The 20755-nt window shown below is 35.5% G+C and overlaps 2 protein-coding genes across 6 annotated transcripts in view; both read left to right on the forward strand.

Moving 5' to 3' along the window:
- The window catches only part of RABGAP1 (RAB GTPase activating protein 1), a 155861-nt gene that overhangs the window by 84794 nt on the left and 50312 nt on the right, over positions 1-20755 (forward strand). The window lies entirely within an intron of this gene.
- Positions 245-18980, forward strand: GPR21 (G protein-coupled receptor 21). The gene is made up of 2 exons (XM_012771847.3): positions 245-3261; positions 3694-18980. The coding sequence occupies exon 2, from the start codon at positions 4090-4092 to the stop codon at positions 5140-5142; it is 1053 nt and encodes a 350-aa protein (XP_012627301.1). The 5' UTR covers positions 245-3261; positions 3694-4089; the 3' UTR covers positions 5143-18980.

Below are 20755 nucleotides of genomic sequence, written 5' to 3' on the forward strand. Positions count from 1 at the left end.
TAGTTTTGAACTCCTGACCTTGAGCAGTCCTTTGCCTCACCCTTCCAGAGTGCTAGGATTACAGGCATGAGCCACTGCGCCTGGCCTGTTTTGTTTTTAAATTAAAAATCTCTCTCTGGTAGATTTGATAATAGGAATAATTGAATAACATTAATCATGAGAACTTGCCTATGGATACCCAGCAATTAAAGGGGATCAGTTTGGCAAAAAGAATACTGGCCATGGAGTTAGGAAGCTTGAGTAATATTATAGTTTCAGCTCTGCCAGTAGCTTATACGAACTCAAATGAGGTTCTGCACCTGGGGCCATTCATTTCCTCTTCTCAAATGAGATTGCTGAAGTAAGCCATTGATCTTCCTGTGTAAGGTTTGACATTCTGGAAAATCTGTTTGAGTCCTTCCTGCCCCTCTCACCCCCACCCCAAAATAGGCCATGATTCCACTCTTCCACAACTGAGTACTCTTGCTATCTTGTTTTATAAGAAAATAGGTGGTGAATGGACATTAGAAGTATATTATCTGCTTCCATATAGCAATTGCTTTAATAGGTCCCTTTAAATTATTATTTGTGAAATAACTTTTAAGTCCTCATATCTCTGTCAAGTTATTTCCCCTATAGTGAGTTTCTATAAGTCATATCTGTCTAGAGTGTTCTAAAGGCTTCCTGAACTGTAAGACTGGAAACATAATAGATTTGACCGTATTAAAATTACTAGTAATTGGCAGGTTTTGACTCAAAATAATGCCCTAACTTAATAATAATTATAGGTGAGTTAAACAGTTATCTTACTGGGGTTTTACTTGAAAGGTCTTTCAACCTAAAAGCAGATTTCCTTTTGTTTTATTAGGCATTCATTGTTTATTCAATCAAAAATACCTTTTGAATGCCTGCTCTGTGCCAGCCCTGTACTAGGCCTTGTGGATATGCCCCTGAATGAAATAAATCTGTTCACTGGTTTGTTGAAGTCTGTAGTCTAATGGGGAAAATAGGCAATTAACTATAAACAATTACAATAAAGTTGCATGAAAGCTATAAAAGAAAGAATACATATTGCTGTACTGCAAATGACATGAAGGATTTCTCATCTAAGTATTTGAAAAGGTCTTTTTTAGAAACAAGTATTAAAAAGGAGGATATGAATTTGAGAACTATTATGGAAATAGATTCCCAGGACTTGGTGACTAAAAACAGTGCATTAAAGTGAAGAATGGTCAAGTTGACACCTTAGTTTCATACTGGAGCACCTGGGAAAATGTTGGAAAAAAAGACATTTCATGGGGAAAATGTATTTGATTTTGTATGTGCTGTGGTTGAAGTCTCTACTGGGTATCCAGATATAAGGAAGATATGTCACTAGCAGGCAAATTGTAGATGGAAAAGAAAGCTCAGGAGTGAGTTCAGAGCTAGGCAGAGAAATTATTTGTATTGAGGGAATAATTGATGCCATATCATCATTTCTTCTTTCTGGGTACTTCACTGTTTTGCATATGCATAGCCTCAATGTATTTGAGTAATACATGACAGCTTTTATCCAGATAGCTGTTGTGTGCCTTTTAACTATGCAGTCACAGTAAGAGAGGGCATTTTAGGACTCAGGAACCCAGCCTCAAGCAGTGCAACATTGTTGGTGGGAAAACACTGACTCTTTAAGAAAGCTGTTTTAGTTTTATTAGCAGAAAGTGAGTAAAGTTATATACTTCCTATCTGCTAGCTGTTCATAAGCCTTTTGTATACACTGTTTTTATTTTTCAACAACCCTGTGAAATAAGGAGTATTGTACTCATTTTACAATGATGAAACAAAGGCTAAGAGAAGCTAAGTAATGTTAGAGCAAGAATTTAGGGTGTTCCTTCAATGATATAGGTCTTTTTCCTATGCCACACTTTGCCATGTTTTCTGGTAAGACCTGTCAAATATTGTTGTCAAGCTTTTGCCCAAATAGGTTTTTGAGTTTCTTGCCTTTGTGTAATAAGCACAGTGCTTCAGATTTGAAATGTTATTCATTGAATTCTGGTTATGGGTGGCCATTTGTCTGCAATAAGAAAGCATGTGTATAAAATGAGTAAAAAGTGAAAGTTGGAATCAGATATGTCTCCTCACATGTGTAGACCTTCTGGAATGCCATCAAATGCCAACATTTATTTTCTTTTACTCTGCTGGGTGTGTAGAATTTTATTTAGAAGGATCAATTGAAAATTCAAAGATACCCAGAGTAAAAGATACTACTACTACCTATTTTCATAGCACCCCACTCCCAGTTAGCTGAAAATTGTCATTGTTGATGACATTCCCAGAAAAGCCATAATATAGTCTCAGTTTGCATTGTTTTAAATAGGCAGAAACAAGATTGTGTATTCTAAGATACAAAGGCTAATTTGTATCATGAAACTTCCTGTAATTTTCAAGCCTGAGTGAACTTGGTAAAGCTTTTCTGTCTTTTGTATATCTGTGTATGGCTTCTCAGCAAGCTAGAAGCAAAAAATCACGTTTCAAAACTATAGGATAGTGTCAAATACAGGCACAATATATTAAATATTTTTCTATTCTATGTGTGTACTGTTTCTGCAGTATTCAGAATTGGTGGTATTTTATTTTTCTCCTTGAAAAGCTGATTTTAAAGTTTCTTAATATTAGCCACAATCATGAGAGAGAAAATTAATGGTGAATTTTTAGCCTTCCAAGTTATAACTTCTTGTGCAGCTCAATTATGGTTCTCAGTTGCCATGCTCTGTTAATACACTTCCTTTCTTTAATATTGCTCTTTGTTCATTGGGAAAATGCCACAAGAAAATAGGAATTTCCTCACACCATTCCCCATCTGGCAGTGTATTTCGGTCTAATTCCTGACATTCTGTCCTGGTTACTACCCGTTCTTCTTGCTAGCTGTCTAAATTCTGCTTATCTGCTAAAAGGGGGATTCCAGACAGACGAGGAAACAGCTTTCAAATGCTGTACTGCAGGCATACTAAGTCATTCCCCCCACTGTGCAGTCTGGAAATTGAGGAGCATTTCTCTGGCTATGCATTCTAATGAGTTGTTAAAGATGTCAGAGTGTGCTTGTACATGCATTTTCTTTCCCCTCCCCCTTTCTTCCTTCTCTCAAGCCCCCTCTTCTCCCTGTTTCCCCTCCTACTTCTTTATCCCCTCCCTCCGTGTCTCAGTTCTGCAGTACACAGGGCTGAAGCACATTCCTGCTTTGCCAGGCTTTCTGTTAAGGATGTATTGTGGCTTTTGTTCGGATTGCAGCATACAGAATTACAGGTAACATTCTGAAATTGAGGTAAACGTTTAAATTCTGTTGAAATGTTTTTAAAGAGGCAAAATATTACATTGGAATTGATGAAGAAAATAATTTAGTGTGGATAATTTTATTAGTGGTAATTGTAGTGAAATGTTTTCAGAAATGTTATAAGCAAATTACTTTTCTACCCTAAAAGACTCAAATAAAAGGAAATGGGGATAGATTGATCTGACTGCAGTTGATTTTGTTTTATGCTGATCTCGAAAGGTTGATGTTGCTGCTATTCATCTGTAGAGTAAGGACCAGTTATATGGGGTGCTACTGAGGGTAGCCATTAATACTGGTACCAGGAAGGGTGGAGTGGGAGGATGATGCTAGTCTGAGCTAGCCAGGTTCTTTGATTAGGGCATTGGATGCAAAATGTAAAATGCTCTCTCCTTTTCTTCTATCAGCTATTCAGAGGAGACTCATTACAACTCCTGCTGAAGCTCCTAATCTTCCTCCCTTCTCTTCTGCCCCTTTCCCCTACTCTTACTTGGCCTGAAGACGTTGTCCCCAGAGTTTGCCTTACTCCCCTGGTGCTATGTGTATGGTGAACCTGGCGCTATGGCCGCATCTGGGACTGGCCAGACAACTGCTGCTGGTTCTCCCTATTCCAAGAAGGATTTAAAGGGGAATTGCACTGCAGGCAATGCACCAGAGCAGCAGCATCGGGAGCTTGGGGACTAAGGCTCCTCTGGCATTATTATACACATGCAAAGCTGACCGCAATGACAGCAGCTGCTCCTTTGAACTGTTGGCAGCAGCCAAGCGGCAGCATGAAGTGAGAGATCATTACTGGGCTCAAGATGAACTCCACCTTGGATGGTAATCAGAGCAGCCACCCCTTTTGCCTCTTGGCATTTGGCTATTTGGAAACTGTCAATTTTTGCCTTTTGGAAGTGCTGATAATTGTCTTTCTAACTGTATTGATTATTTCTGGCAACATCATTGTGATTTTTGTATTTCACTGTGCACCTTTGTTGAACCATCATACTACAAGTTATTTTATCCAGACTATGGCATATGCTGACCTTTTTGTTGGGGTAAGCTGCCTGGTCCCTTCTTTATCACTCCTCCACTACCCTCTTCCAATAGAGGAGTCCTTGACTTGCCAGATATTTGGTTTTATAGTATCAGTTCTGAAGAGTGTCTCCATGGCCTCTCTGGCCTGTATCAGCATCGATAGATACATTGCTATTACCAGACCTTTAACCTATAATACCCTGGTTACGCCCTGGAGACTGCGCCTGTGCATTTTCCTGGTTTGGCTGTATTCAACCCTGGTCTTCCTGCCTTCCTTTTTCCACTGGGGCAAACCTGGATATCATGGAGATGTGTTTCAGTGGTGTGCGGAATCCTGGCACACCGACCCCTATTTCACCCTGTTCATCGTGATGATGTTATATGCCCCAGCAGCCCTTACTGTCTGCTTCACCTATTTCAACATCTTCCGCATCTGCCAACAGCACACAAAGGAAATCAGCGAGAGGCAAGCCCGCTTCAGCAGCCAAAGTGGGGAAACCGGGGAGGTACAGGCCTGTCCCGATAAGCGTTATGCGATGGTCTTGTTCCGAATCACTAGTGTATTTTACATCCTCTGGTTGCCATATATCATCTACTTCTTGTTGGAGAGCTCCACTGGCCACAGCAACCGCTTCGCATCCTTCTTAACCACCTGGCTGGCTATTAGTAACAGCTTCTGCAACTGTGTCATTTATAGTCTCTCCAACAGCGTCTTCCAAAGGGGACTAATGCGCCTTTCAGGGGCCATGTGTACTTCTTGTGCAAGTCAGACCACAGCCAAGGACCCTTACACAGTTAGGAGCAAAAAAGGCCCTCTTAATGGATGTCATGTCTGAAGTGGCTCAGATATTGGGTCACTTTGTGTGTGGTTTTCTTTCTTCTTTTTTTATCTCTTAGTGTTCCTAGCTCACTAGGAAATCTGGGACAGAATAATTTGACTCTAAGCAATAGCAAACAAATGATCCATCCAAATACCTTCTAAGTTTACAGAAATGATTTTTAAAAGTGCTTTTCAATCAGAAAAATCAAGATCATGAAGATAAATTAGTCTTGGTTCCAACTTTTGAAATGTTATGGAAATGACTACAGTTCTCAGAATTAAAATGAATAAAGCCATATCTAACACCTCTCTCCAGCTGGCAAGATGGAACCTGAGTGTGAAAAGCGTCAGCATTTTAAAAAGTCATCATTTTCTTGTCACTTTCAGAGTTTTTTCCAGCTATTTGAGCTTCATGTGCAATTGATTTTTTTCAACAGGAATATTGAAATATCGTGATGAATTAACAGGTTTTAAAAAAAATTTTTATGTATGCCAAAGTATAACTATACTCCAAGTTTCAACACTGTCATTGTGAAAGCCAGAGGTTTTATGTCTTATTCTCTTGAGATAATTCTTTAATAGGGTGAATAATGTGAAGAGTTAAACATTATTTTAGAATTTTATAATGAGCCATGAGGCAAAAATGCAATCAAATCATACAACTTATGAAAAACTGAGCAAGTTTTTTTGCCATGATTCAGAGATCTAAAGATAATGTGTACATAGAAGTGGTCGTGCTACAGTATTTTTACCCATATCTTTATGTATGTGTATATTGAGAATATTTGAATTTAGATTTCTTTTTTACAGCAAAATGTGTTTCAACTAAAAAATAATTAAATGATAGGCTGATGACTATCAATTTTGTAATAGTGAAAATATATGAAAATATGTCTTTAATGTTTTCTGTTTTTATCCAAAGACTTTTGAAATACTAGAACATCAGGGAGATAAGTCGTAAGCAACTGATTCAGAAAATAAATTGTAGTATACTAATTTATTTTTAAAATAGAAGGGAGTTAAGTGAGACATTTTCTGTGTGGCTAGATGGAATCAACTAATATAGTAGCAATTAGTTCTTTTTGAAAAGCATTCAGTTAGTGTTAAGGAATCCACATTTGAAGAAGAGAAAGGGAAATTGTAATCTAAGTCTTTGTTATTGCTGTTTGCTTTGTGGAAAAAAATCCTTTGGCATACTGTTATTTAATAAATTTTTTTCTTTTTTGTTGTTGTTGCCATAGTGCTAGCAGAATCTATAGGATTTTTATTACTGTTCTATAGAATTATTATTGAGAGTGGCCTGCGTTTGTATGTAGTAGTGATGTTTTGTTCGTAAAAGTGATTATCTTTATAGCAAGAGATTTATTTTTCAAAAAGGACAAAATTTCTGGCAGCTCCAGGCATGAGAGTATTTCCTCTACTTTTCTAGTGGTTTTAATGTTTTAGAAATCTACAGGGGACTTATTTGATCTCTGCCTTTGGCTAGACGTTGTAACCTGAATATGACAGTGGTGTTCAGTGAGATGGAAGATGGAAGAAACCCAAGGGACATGGGTTAAAGTGGATTTCTGAATCCAAGAAAGGACATGGATATTTATAAAACAGGCAGATATGCTTTGGTTTTCCATCATGATGTTAGAAACCCCACTCCCCTTTTTAAATAAAGGGCAGTGTTCTTATGATTTTGGGTTTTATATTATCAACTTGATTTTAATCTCAAATGTGCTCTATTTAAACTTTTTTTATTTTAAGTGACCAAGTATTATATAAACATTCAAACTTCAGATTCTGAGTTCTTTCCAAAAGCTTGCTTGCTCTTTATATTTAATGTTAGCAAACTTGATTCTAAGCTGTTTTAAAATTTAGAACACATACTTAAATTGCAAGTTATGATAGAATTGGATTTGTTAAATTGCTATTTCAAGTGGACAGCCTTTTCTCCTGGATTCTGAAAAATAATTGTATTGTACACATTTCCCCTTTATTTAAGTGGTATAGATCTTAAACAATTTATCATTTTTCATATATGTTAGAGAATGTAACCTGTTCACATTTGCAGTTTGCTTATGAATTTTTATTTCAACAAGTAGGGGAATCTTAAAGACTTAATTTTTATATAAAATTGATGTTAAATCAGTAAGTTTTCCCTTTTCATTAAATTTTTTTTTTCCAGTAGGGTTCCATCTTGTGAGGATGGAAAAGAGAAAATATCTTTTTAAATTTTCTGATAATGGCTAATCAAGCTGGTCTTTTAATGACTGCAAAGACAGCTCTTTTTTTTTTGAGACAGAGTTTCACTTTACCCAGGTTGGAGTGCAGTAGCACGATCATAGCTCACTACCCCGCAGTAGCTAGGACTACAGGTGCACATCACCATGCCCAGCTAATGTTTAAAATTTTTTTTGTAGAGATAGGGTCTCCCTGTGTTGCTCAGACTGGTCTTGAACTCTTGACCTCAAGCAATCCTCCTCCCTCCACCTACCAAAGTACTTGGATTATAGGAAAGAGCCATGAGAGCCACACTCCTGGCTGACAACTCTTTTAATAAGATCTTTTGTTAATAAATGTTCACATTCTTTTCCTAGTACCAAATTTGAATTTTAATAGAAGCATTTTTTTCACATTAGAATCTCTATTATTGTCTCAGCCCAAAACTAATGTAGAAAGTAAGTAGATAAAGCAATTTTAAAGAAAAATATAGAACCCCTCCCCCCAACTGATACAATTCAATACTTGCTTAATATCAAGTATCTTTCCAGTTGATCATGTCTTTATTGTGCTATATAAACTCTAAGGTTTCTTCTAGGTATCAGTTCTGTTGTTCTCACATTCCCTGCCTATACTGCCTTTTTATTATATGTGTTATGCTCGTGTTAGGGGAGAGGAGATGCACCTGGACGACTGTGGCTGAGGGCATTTTCTGTGTGATATGTTGGGAGAGTTTGTGTTTAACTGATCTTTTCATCCTGGCATATTAAATGCGACATTTGATGATGATTGGTTTAAATACAAATCTGACTAGTTCATATTAGAAAAAAGTATGTTTTTATATTCAATTACCTTGGCTTTGGCAGAATAGCTCATTTGATTTTATATGGCATATGACTGGTATCAAAGGAAATATATGCTTTTGGTGATTGTGCTGAAATTATTTCATAGTAAATTTTAAAATATGATTATACTACTAAATAATTACTATATTTGTAAATTAGTTGTGTGTTTTTAGAGTGATTTCAGTGAATATGTGGGGGTTTTTTCCTCCTAGAGTGGAAATGCAATTACAAATGGACTAGCATGCTCTGCTTTAATGAGAGCACTATCTTAAACTAGAATGGATATTTGTATTTTTCATGGACCTGTTGACTCCTACCCAAAATTTCATTTTGGAAAAAGTTTTCTTTAGGCTTTATTGCTGGATAAATTCTTTTGAGCCTTTTATAATGGCTTTTCCTTTTTACTTGAATAATAGTCTCAGTATTTTAAGGATTGGGAAAACTTGAATTTTTGTACTATAAATATACATCTTTGAACTTAAAGATGAAGCTGACAGGGTTACATGCTCCCAGGTGGTGGGGTGGTTTCTGAGAGGGTTTCCTCAGCTTTTTAGTTTGTTTGAAAAATCTGCACAAGTGACTTTGTAGGAAGTGTCTTAATTTTAGTGACTATGTGTTTTTGTATCATAAGTAATTTGTGAAATTAATTATTGGCAAACCAGAATTTATTGTTAAATGAGCAAATTTGGGGAAGTTTAAGGATGAGAGAATCATAGCAGTAGGAGATTTTTTAAGTCTTCACAAATCATTTTGTGTATTGATTTTTGCATGATTTCTTTATTTCAGGTTCAAGCAAAACTATATTTATGTTAAATATCCATATTGTTAACACAATTAACTGCCATGTGAGTTGTATTTAACTCATGCTAGTTTTGAGCCTGGGACCTCGTGAAGCAAAACCTGGGCAAAACCCTGCAGTTGGTTCATAAAAATCTTACATATTGATGTTCTTATTGTTATGATTAATATTGACAATTTAATTTTTAAAATGTGGATTAAATAAATAGAAGTCAATAAATTTCATTTTTCTATTTATGTTTACCTTTAAATTACACTTAAGCCTGATAGGTCAAGAAAAACACTTTACCCTTATGAACTGTTTTTCAAGTTTTCACATTACTTTTTATATTACTAGTTTTCAAGTTTTTATGTTACTTTTTTATTGAAGAAAACAATAAAAATAACAAATTTTTCATGAAATTAGAAAGGATTATTTTGTTTTCGAAGTTTTTATTCTATTTTCATAATAAAACACTGTGGTCCCAAGGAAACCTTTTTTTTTCCTAGTGTGGCAGTCAATGTGTGAATATTATTTTGTATACCTTGAAAATGTTGTAAACATTTCTATGGGTGTAAATGAATCATTTGGCTTTTCTTCAAAATTTGAGTGACAAAAGGACATCATGATATGAAAAGGATGAACTTTGAACTGAGAATCAAAAATGGAGATTTCAGTTTCTAATTAACAAGTTTTGTAAATTAGGGAAAGACACTTCTCTAAGCACTTAATTTCTTCTATAAATGGAGACAATGATCCCTTCATACCTCATAGGGTTACGTGGAGGATTGAATTAGAAAATGATTGTGAAAGTACTTTGTAAATTGTGAAGTGCTTTGCAAATAAAAATAATTTCTGTTATTTGTATTTGCCACTCTTTTACATGTGAGGAAGCCATACGTCATAACATGTTCCCTCACATTAAGATCTTTGAAGCTCAATGCTATATTACTCCTCCATGCTACTTAGCAATCCCCAACCTGAGTAGAGAGGCAGGATAAATCCCCATCTTTCTGAAATAACAGTAGCCTTAAATCCAACATAAAACTGCTTTCATTTCTTTCACTTGTCTACAAAAATTCTAAAGGTGAAGAACAGTGTATCAGTATTTTTATTCCCAAAATGTAACAGGACCTGGCTCAGAGCAGAAGTTTTAACAAACTTTATAGAATTAATAAATGAATTCAATAATTATTGCATCTATTCACCAACTTTCCCCCTTCTGTTTGTGATTACAGGACAGTGATATTCAAAAGATAGTCCAGAGCCTTGTAAGCATCCTTCCATTTGGCCTAGGTAGGCCATTCTAGACTTTAGTAATATCTCCTTTTATAGTACCAAGAGATTAATGTGGGAATGTGAGTCTTATATATGCTAGGTATTTTTACTCCTGGAAACCCTATTGCCTTGGCCCAAGGAGCTTCAGCCAATGCTTTCAAATTGCCAATTTCTTACAGCATGGATAAGAAATAGGTTTTTGGCTAACATCTTCTTAGCTCTGTATACAGAGAAAGGGAGGCTGTAAAATCAGTCACAAGGGAGGAGTTGCTATAGAAAGCCTTGGTGAAAGAAACTGTTGTAACTATGTGGTTTTGTTTTGTCTCCCTTTCAGTCTTCCCTTTCATCCTTTTCCTAACACACTATTGGTCATGTATGCAGGAGGAAGTATTTCCTTGATACTGCCATAGGGTATTAAAAATTCTGTTATTTAAGACCAGTGGCTTTTAGAGAAAGTCTAAGAAGCAATTAAGAAGCACTTATCTAGTGAGCCCTACTATGTGCCACATGGTATAGCTCAGAGAGGGATCCTCAGAGAGTGATCTAAAGAAGTATCATCCCTTTCTTGTGAACTTTATAATCTTTAGGTGTTTCATGTGGAAAAATTACATGATTGTTTTTGTCTTCTAAAAGGCCTCACAGGGTAACTTTATCTGGAAGAATTTACCAAGGCCTCCTGATAGGACACCCAATGGGTCTGTTTCTTTGGGTGAGATCACATGATGCTGGTGTATAAAATCATAATGTCATGTTGTTAATTTAAAATAAGAAATGAATGCTATAGGGAGCAGTCTTTCCATAATGGTAGATCTTTATGGGAAGCCAAACTACATTCAGAAGATTGCATGGTGAGGATGGACTATCAGATCATGATGCTGTAATGTGAACATTACTGGTATCAGACTAAGCTTGATGTCTAGTCTCCACAATTGGGAGAGACTTGTCGTTGGAATCATAATAGATGAAATCATCCCTACTTCTAGTACTAGCCATCCTACTTTCTAATTGGCATATTACAATATTTCTTTAGTTCAGTTGACTTCTTTCGTTACTTGCCTTTTAGTCAGATTCCTTGCAAGTCTTAGTAATCTGTAAGTCTGCAACTCATTATTTATCTTTAAGTTGGTTTTGTACCACTGGTCTTATCTTTTATCATAAAACACATTGATTTTATGATTTATTATTCAAAGCACATCTTTATTCCTTTATATTAGTTTAGGAAAGCAGCTTATCTCCATTTTAATGTAGTGCTTAGTTGGAAAAGCAAGATATATGAAAATGCCTATAAAAATTAGTATCAGATAATTAAGACTGAGATATTAACTATATAAAATGTTAAGTCGTATCTAGTGGGGGAGGGGGGTGGCATGGTTGAGTTGGAAAGGACCTTAGAAATCATGTGATCTGATTCTGTCATTTTAAAGACAGGAAACCAGTTTGGTGGTCACACATCTATTTATGATAATACTCAGACTTCCTGCTTCCTAATTCATTTCCCTTTTCTGGTACACCATGTTGCTTTTGCAGAGGAGTTGGAATTTGGCTTGACTCGGCCATGTCTGTGGTACGCACATATGTATGTACAAGTAATGCTAGATGTAGGAAACATGAGCAACAATGTGAATGTTGATTGAGGCTCACTGTGTTTCTGGAGAATTTTATAAACTTTATCATATCTAATCCTTCCAACACCGTATGAGCTAGTGACTATTATTAACTCCATTATACAGATGAGGAAACTGAGATTTAGAGTTGCCAGAGTCACACCACTTATAAGTGGAAGCTCTGGGATTCAAATCCAAGTCTTTCTGGCTCCATTTAATTTTCACTACAATCAGGTAGCTGTTCTTCATTTTCCTGTTTTACAGGTGAGGAGATTTATTGAGGTTAAGAAACTTCCAAGGTTACACATAGTAATGAATGTTATGATTCAAATCCAGTTCTTTGACTCTAAAGCTTATGACCTTGACCAGTATATATAAACTTTGTCTTGAAAAATATGGTAGTCTTCCTGCTAATACAGCAAATTGAATATGCATATTTCTGTTAATTCCACTATAAAAAATAGCAAAGATATAATAAATTTGGACAAAGAGAAGGAGAGCAGAGATGGCAGATAAATGATGCCAACAAAATTTTGGAATATAGAAACCCAGTGGACAAGTGGTAACTGACTAGCAGAATCTACCAAGCTGAGTCCTGAAGTCAAGAGAAGGGAAAGAACAAAAAGAAGCAACCTAATTTGTCCATAGAACCCAGTAACTATTTGGGAATTGCATTCTCAAGATACATCTACAAGTGTAGAGTAGTATGAAACAAATTTATGAAAACAGAGTAATTGATTGTTTATATAAGGAGCATTTATTTAGACACCATCACCCCCCACTCCTCTTCCCCATCCCACCTTAATCCCTATTCCAAGTTGGCCGAAGCTGGCAACTGGTTTTTTATCATCCCAGCAGAAGATAGGAAATTGGGGGGAAGTTCAACCACACACACTCTGGATGCCAGGCATAGCTGAGGATGGCACTAGGGTATTTTGTTGAAAACAGGTGTTAAGAGATAGTCTATATATTAAGTAATCAGCTCCTTTGTCCCACTACACTTCCAGAATGTTCTAAACAGGAGATAAGAGGAGTCCATTCTGGGGACTGCCATTTGAGAGCTTGAAAATAAAGCACCACATTCCCTTCCCAATGACCTTAAGATGATGCTCATCAATCAACAAATCCCACTCATGCATAGAGCTTCCAATTAGTTTTTTATAGCTTCTTTTTTAATATTAACAGACAGCCAGAGATTACTGGACTTTTGAGAAAAGCTTTTCCCATAAAATACAGAGCCCTGAACAGTCAGACAGACAACAGAAATCAGAGGAAACAGAAACAATGCAGGTTTCTAAAGAGAACATTAAAAAAAAAAAATCCAGCTATAAATAATATTCTCAGAGATTTTTATATCCATTAAAAGAGAGAACAGTGTGCCATAAAAAATGAACAGGAAGAGAATAAGAAAGAGCTCCTAATATGTAAAGTATAATAAGACATTTTAAAATCAATGAGAAAGCTAGAAAATAAAGTAGGCCAGATATTGAAACAACAGACAGAGATGGAAAATAGTAGATGCAAAGAAAGACAATTAGAGCCTCTATCAAAGAAGCCCAATATCTAATATGATTTTCAGAAGCAGAATAGAGGAAAAGAAAGTAGGAAATTCTCAAATATCTTAAGAAAATTTTCCAGAACTGAAAGGTATGAGTTTCCATAATGAAAAGACCCAATTCATTATAATAAAAAGACTCACACTATGACAAATCATTATAAAATTTCAAAATACTGGAGATAAAGAAAAATCCTCAAAGTTTTCTTGTTCTGTGGGATGGGTGGGAGAGTAGAAACATACAAAGTATAGGGTTCTGAGTAGTGTTGGACTTTCTGCCACATTGAATGAAGCTAGAAAACAACAGGGAATAACTTCAAAGTTTTCAGGAAGAGTCATTTCCCACTCTCAAATTTATACCCAAGCTATCATTCAAGTGCAAGGGTAAAATAAACGCATTTTGAGATATACAGGGTCTCAGAATATTCACCTGCCTTACATACTTTCTTAGGTAGTTACTGAAGGATATGCTTTTCCAGAATGAGGGAGGAAACCAGGAAAGAGGAAGATACAGGATCCAGGAAACAGGGTCTCCAACACAGGAGAATGGTGAAGGGAATTCCCACAGGAAGGAAAGCCCTAGGAAGACAGCTGTGCAGGAGACCTAGAGAGCAGCTCATCTAATTTGGAGCAAGGAGAAGGAATGCACTGGGAGGTATGTTTCTAGGAAAAAACAATTGATCATGATGAGAGGAATTTACAGTTTTGCCAGACTTTTAAGGGAAGAGTTGATGATAGATAAAAAGAAAACCGAGGAAAAGAAAAAAGTAGGTAATTAATAACTTCAGGAAAAAATAGGTGAAGGAAATCAAGTCATAATATACTCTGTGGTACACATTTAACCAAAAATGGTAGCAAAACTATGATGAGAGGATGAGGATTGGAGAAGTATTTGTGAGGTGGGTGTGATATGTGTTAATCATGGTAATTCTGTACCATAAAGTCCGAAGCTAATATCTAACGTGGAAAAACCAAGAAAATTGCAATTTTATTCAAAGATATGAAGAATAAACAGGCAGCTAAAAGAGAGAGATGGAATGGTTGCCTCTAAGGAGCAGAGTGTTAGGAGTGATGTTTATTTCATTATAAGCTTTGTACTGTTTGACCTCTGCAACTGTGTGAGTGCCTTAGTTTTTATGAAAAGGATACCCCACATTTAGAGAAAGGCAAACAAATTTTAGCAGAAGTAAAGGGAAACCAGGAGGACACATAGGTTTTGAAAATATTATTGAAATAGGAAGTGAGGGCATAATAGCACTATATTACCCGTAGCTCTTTAAAGAGCAGTTTCCTATTCATCATGTCATTTCATCCTCCTAGAAATATAGGCAAAGTCAATATTATTTTTACAATTGTGGGAACAGAATTTTGGAGCTGTAAGACCCCAGAATGTTGGGCCTATTAAGTGGTTCCTAATGTATATCACTACTCCTCATAGGTATCTGTTTGAATCTTTTCAGATTTTGTCACTTTGGCTTTTACTAAGAAGACAGCTGGTACTGGAAAGCGTGCTTTTTAAAATCATGACAAGGAATATATTAAAACAAATACACGTGTGTGTATGTATATATATAATGAATGTGTGTGTGTCCTGGCACACAAATTATACAAGGCCTGGCATTATGAGATCATTAGAGGAATGAAAAGTGCTATGTAATCTTCATGGGTAAGGAGGTACATGATGGTAGATAGGTTTCCTTAGAAGGTGGTATATGAGATGGGCTAGGCTCTGGATAGAGTAGGATTTCTGTAGGTCTGATTCCCCTCCTCACTGTACCCTATTCCTTGAATGAGATTACCATAAAGTACCCAGCTAGACAGAATTAAAGAAACCCAAAGGATCAATAGACAAAAGACCCTAATAAGGTGATCTACAAATTATCAAACACAACATATATAACATGAGAAAGCCCTTTGCAAAGTATATCTTTATTGTTCAGTTACCATGACTATAGTCACTTAATGAAAGATTTATTGCCTTGCTACAAAAGGGCTGTATTGGCTTTGAACAAAATACAAAAGTAATAGTCTTTTTAAAATAAAATTTTAAATTCTATCATCTTTCAACAAATACTTATTGAATTGGTAAGACAGCATTTTGGGGAGAAAGCTAAAGTTACAACATGATTTATTTCTGAAATTTCTTCCAGAAAATGAGGTGTAAGCTCCACTGCCAAAGCCATTTATTTATAGCTAGACCAAAAAAAAAAAATTTTTTTTTTAGAAAGGCCATTTGTGGGTCTCTGTCTTCATTGGCCCCTAGGGAGGAGAATCTGACTTAAGCCTTTTTCATATTTGAAAGTTCTCCTTTATGACATTATATTTGTAGGAATCAAACCCATTCCTGCTTACGTTACCTTAACATTACGTATTGCTAACATCATTGCATGGAGGATTATGTGTTGCAGTCTATAGAGCACTGGAAATAAGGTTAAAATTTAGATCCTAGTTCTGGCAATTAATTAGGTAATCTTAATCTGTCTCAATTTCAGAAGAATCCTCATCTTTGAAGATGACTCCAACATAGCAGTAGTTCAAGATCAGATTCATGTTACATTAATAAACAGTAAGGCTCTTTAAGTTGTTACTGTAATTACTTCATACTCTTCAACCATTTTTTTCCTCTGAGATAAAGAGGAAGGTGGTGAACAGAAAATGGGTTAATACCCTCCCATAAGAATTATTGTGACAATTAGATACTGTCACATCTAAAGTGTATAGAATTGTGCTTGGTGGCATCGTAGAAACTCAATAAAAGATGGCTGCTATTATTTCTTTATCACACAGAAGTCAGAATCTCCCAATGACTTCCAGGGCCTGCAAACAGGCACGTACCCTCAGAAAAGCCTTGGGTAAACGGAGTGGGCTGGTGTGCTTCCTTCTCTCAGGGGTTGTAAATCCCTCAAGTCCTGCCTTGATTTGCTTAAGTTCTTTCAAACTGATGTTTTATATATTTTTGTCCTGCTTTTATAGTATGTTTGATAGACATACAATATTTAGATTGTTCATCAAGGAAAAAATCATTGGAGCTAACAATGAAAGATTTAATAATTTAGAGGCGGAAAGGAAATTTGAGGTTGAAGTGGTAAAGAGGGGTCACTTTATTATAATTGAACTTTAAAAATAAGTTGGTCTTAGGAAAATAAAAGTTTGGCAGATGATATTTTAATCTTCAAAGTCCTAATGGAAAGGGGCCATTTGTATACTTAAAGAATAAAGAGACCATGTAATGTGTAGTGATTAAAACTATGTGTTTGTGAGACAGACAGACCTGGGTTTGAATCCTAATCCTGTAGCTGTGAGGCCTGGGGCAAAGTATATAATCACTCTTAATGTCAGTTGTCTTAATTAATAACACTGTCTCTTTTAAGTACTGTGAGGATTAAATGAACTCTAATGCATGTGAAGCTCTTAGCACAGTTCTTGGCATGCAGTAAGCACTTAGTACATGTTAGCTGGTGCTGCTGTCTTCCATGGAAATAGGATAGCATGGTTGGAGCTTTAATTTGTTTTAAAGAAGTTTTAATTTGAGGTATGATGGAGAATAAGGCCAGAAAGATAAACTGCTGATACACTAATCTGGAGTAAATAGCTAAGGGATTTTGTTCTAATTAGGAATTGGAGATAGACTTGAGATTTTTGAGTAGATGAATGATATAAATGTAGAACCCTAAAGTAACAGAACTAGAAGATTCCTTAGGGGTCATAATCTGGACTCCCGCTGTCAGAAATGGAAGAAAGGGGACCCAGAGTAGTAACAAAATTAATTAGTTGCAGAACTGGGACTAAATCTAGGTCTTAGACCTCCCTTGGACTCAATCATGCCACCAGAATAAGTCCAAAGGATTATTTGAGATTTGTCAAGTGTTTAGAAAATAGGAGTTTCCAGCAGATTTGGGGAAAAAAGGAAACAAGTGTTCACGTTTTGCTTTGTGTTATATAAAATAAGTAAAAAGTCTTTCCATTGCTACTTTCAGCCAAACAAATTGAGGTTTGATAAATCTTAATTAGTTAAAAAGTTCTTTTTATCATTGGTAACAACCCTCAGAAATGTTTGTTACAGAGAGTTAAAAAAAAAAAAAGTAGTTCTGTTATAGAATGCCTTCATTGGCACTTCATAGGATTCATACTGCTAGTGAGATAGAAGGGTGAAGTTTTTGCTTAAATAAAATTGAAGATCATAGGTTGTATATATAAACCTTTAAAGTTGCTATTTCCTAAGAATTTTAAATCAAAAGAAATATAAAAAGTTTAATTCTAGGAGAGTCCTTTAGGCTTTACTGCATAGGTACTGATAGATGTTGGTTGGGATTATTTCCTGTGTACCAATAAGTTTTAAGATTTTAGGTTAATAGAAAAAGATCTGATTTACTTATAGCATTATACATTAATGATGAAATAAGATAGCTTTTAACTATTTCAATATTTCTTGATAATTATTTCTTAAGATTAATTCTTTGGTAGAAAAATTTAAATCTTAAACATGATATTTCTTACCTGTTTGGGCTCAAGAAAACATTTTTGCCTGAAGGCTGTATAAAAATAAATAAAGTAAATGTTGAAACCTAGAATATATACCTATAGCCTGTGAATATGTATATTCTGAATGCAGTTCAGCAGTTCACTGACGGAAATGTTTTGTGACCTGTATCATTTAAACACAGATTTTCATTTGTTATAAGAGCAAGAAACCTCCATAGAATTTGAAAGTTATGTTTTAATATATCTAGCCATTTTAGCTGCTCTCTATATTTTTGCTACTCAGTAGGCACACTTAAGTTTCTGACTTAAGACTTGTTATTTTCAGAAGAAACTAACTTTTCAAAGTAAAACTGAGTATCTGTTAAGCATTTTGAAACATTCATAAGCATTTTCTTGTAAATAACAATTTAATTGATTTGTGTATGTAAAAATACAACTTCAAGAATATAGGACTTGATTGTTTGTGTGTGTTGTGTATTATTAGTGGGTGATTTTGAGAAGGTTTTATTCTCTTTTTTTGAAATAGAATCTCACTCTCTTGCCTCAGCTAGAGTGCCGTGGCGTCAGCCTAGCTAATAGCAACCTCAAATTCCTGGGCTCAAGTGATCCTCCTGCCTCAGCCTCCCAGGTAGCTGTGACTATAGGCACGTGCCACCATACCCGGCTAATTTTTTCTGTTTTAAGTAGAGACGGGGTCTCACTCTTGCTCAGGGTGGTCTCGAACTCCTGAGCTCAAGCAATCCTCCCGCCTCAGCTTCCCAGAGCGCTAGGATTGCAGGCATGAGCCACCACACCTGGACAAGAAGGTTTTATTCTTAGCATATAATATTTTACAAAATATTTAAGCAAATAATAATCCAAGTCAAACAATACAATCTATTAAGCTATACTGAGAGAGCATTTAATATGCAGTTTACTTAATAATATAAATAATACAATTGAATTAAGTATTTGGATGTTCTCACAGTTATCAGAAACATTTGTTTAGAATATGACTTTACATATAATAATTTCATGTGTTCTGATTTAGCTAACCCATAAATTACCTCCTTCCTCTGACTATCACCACCTTTTTACTCAAAATGATACTTTTTATGTTCACTTTGTCAGGTAACAATCCTTGAGTATTTCCTGCTTCTTGGGCCTCTCCCTGGTGGATTGCTGTGAAGAAGAATCAACAATAGCAAACAGGGAGAAATTGACAGTACAGTTAGCATTTATGCCTTATCCATACATGATTTGGGACAGTTTTGCCAAACATTGAATAATTTTCCTGTGGGAAACTTGAGCCCTAAAAGGAAATGAACATAGCTAAAGTGCTGCATATCACATGGGACTTAGATTTATTTTTAGAATGGCACTATAATGCCATATTTGGATTGAAACAATGTGATAGCTGTACATGGTTTTATTAGAAAGCCATCTTTTCTGAGAAAGTCATCTTTTTTATTACATTATATGCTATAGATTGAATCTGATACTTATATAGCCATTCAACCAATACTGTTTTAAAGTATACAATAAAATTAGAGGTACTTACTTGGCAAACATTTTTAGAGCCAGCATACTAAGTTTGATTTCTTTAATAAAGATTCTGTGGCAGTTCACTGATTACAATGCATGGTTGTGTTTTTGTTTTGCATATTTGGGGTAAGTTGTTTTCTTTATTGGGCAAGGAAAAGAAAAAAAGTAAATGAGAGGAGTTATTTGGAGTTGTAATTATTTGACTTTCTTGAAATGGAAGAGCTCTGTCTTCTTTGTAATTTCATTTGGTTAAAATGAATTATGATGTTGATAACATATAATAGATTTCTGAATTGCATACTGTCTAATTGCAGATCCCCCACAGGACACTAGTTCCCAAACATGAAAACCTGCCAAGTACACATTTTGTCCCTTGGCTTCTTTCCCAAGGTTGGAAATGTGCCAGCATCATAAATCTCAAATTTGATGAGAAAAAGCTACCACTGATATACTAGGCCTTATGCCACCTCCTTTCCATGTAGTATAAACTCTGTGAGCTATAGATTACATAGATTTTATAGACAGGGATATTAAGATTCAGATTATTAGAGTGACTTGCCCAAGGTCACACAGACTGGTAAGTGGGAGATGCTGTATTCATAGACATACCTTCCCAGCCCTTCAGTTTGTGTTCTGTTCATTACATTGTGATCAAAACAGAATACCGAAATTGTATCTTCTCCATTCTTTGTTAGAAGTTCAACTCTAGCCTCTGTGGCCAGATTGAAATGCTTTCATTTACCTCCGTGTTCTTGGATATCTAATTCATCTGCTCTGTTTGATGTCTTGGAGCTTTGGAATGGAAAATTTAAGACATTAATTACTGAACACCAATACAATAGTTTATTTATTTAAATATATAGAGATCAATTTCTGTCTCTTTTTGGTGCAGCTTTTGAATTATTTTGTTAATCAGTAGGAGTTTTAGTGTAATTATAGTTTTTGCCTCCAAGAACAAATCACCAAGATAAATATACAAAGCAGTATCTAGTCACAAATCCAGTTTTTATTAAAATCCCTGCTATCGCATTGGTGTGGAAGAACAGCTTTGCAGGACAGAGATCCCATGGTTCCTAGTTGTAAGGAAAATATTGACTTGAAGAACAATGTTGCTAGTCACATAGGGATAAGTAAAAATGTGTTTGCGTGGGTACACATGTATTCTTGAAAGCTAAATTTAAGATACAGATGTTTTTGTGTTGTCAGTGTTAAATGAGCCTATAAATCAGATATTTATTTGTTAAATCCTTGTTGATTTGACAGTAAAAATGACTTGAGGGTCTTTAATTTGTTTTAGCTTATAGCCTCATATTACACCTCATATGAGGTATAAACACTATACTTCATATTACTGA

The sequence above is a fragment of the Microcebus murinus genome, chromosome 12 (assembly GCF_040939455.1).
Source record: "Microcebus murinus isolate Inina chromosome 12, M.murinus_Inina_mat1.0, whole genome shotgun sequence".
Lineage (NCBI taxonomy): Eukaryota > Metazoa > Chordata > Mammalia > Primates > Cheirogaleidae > Microcebus > Microcebus murinus.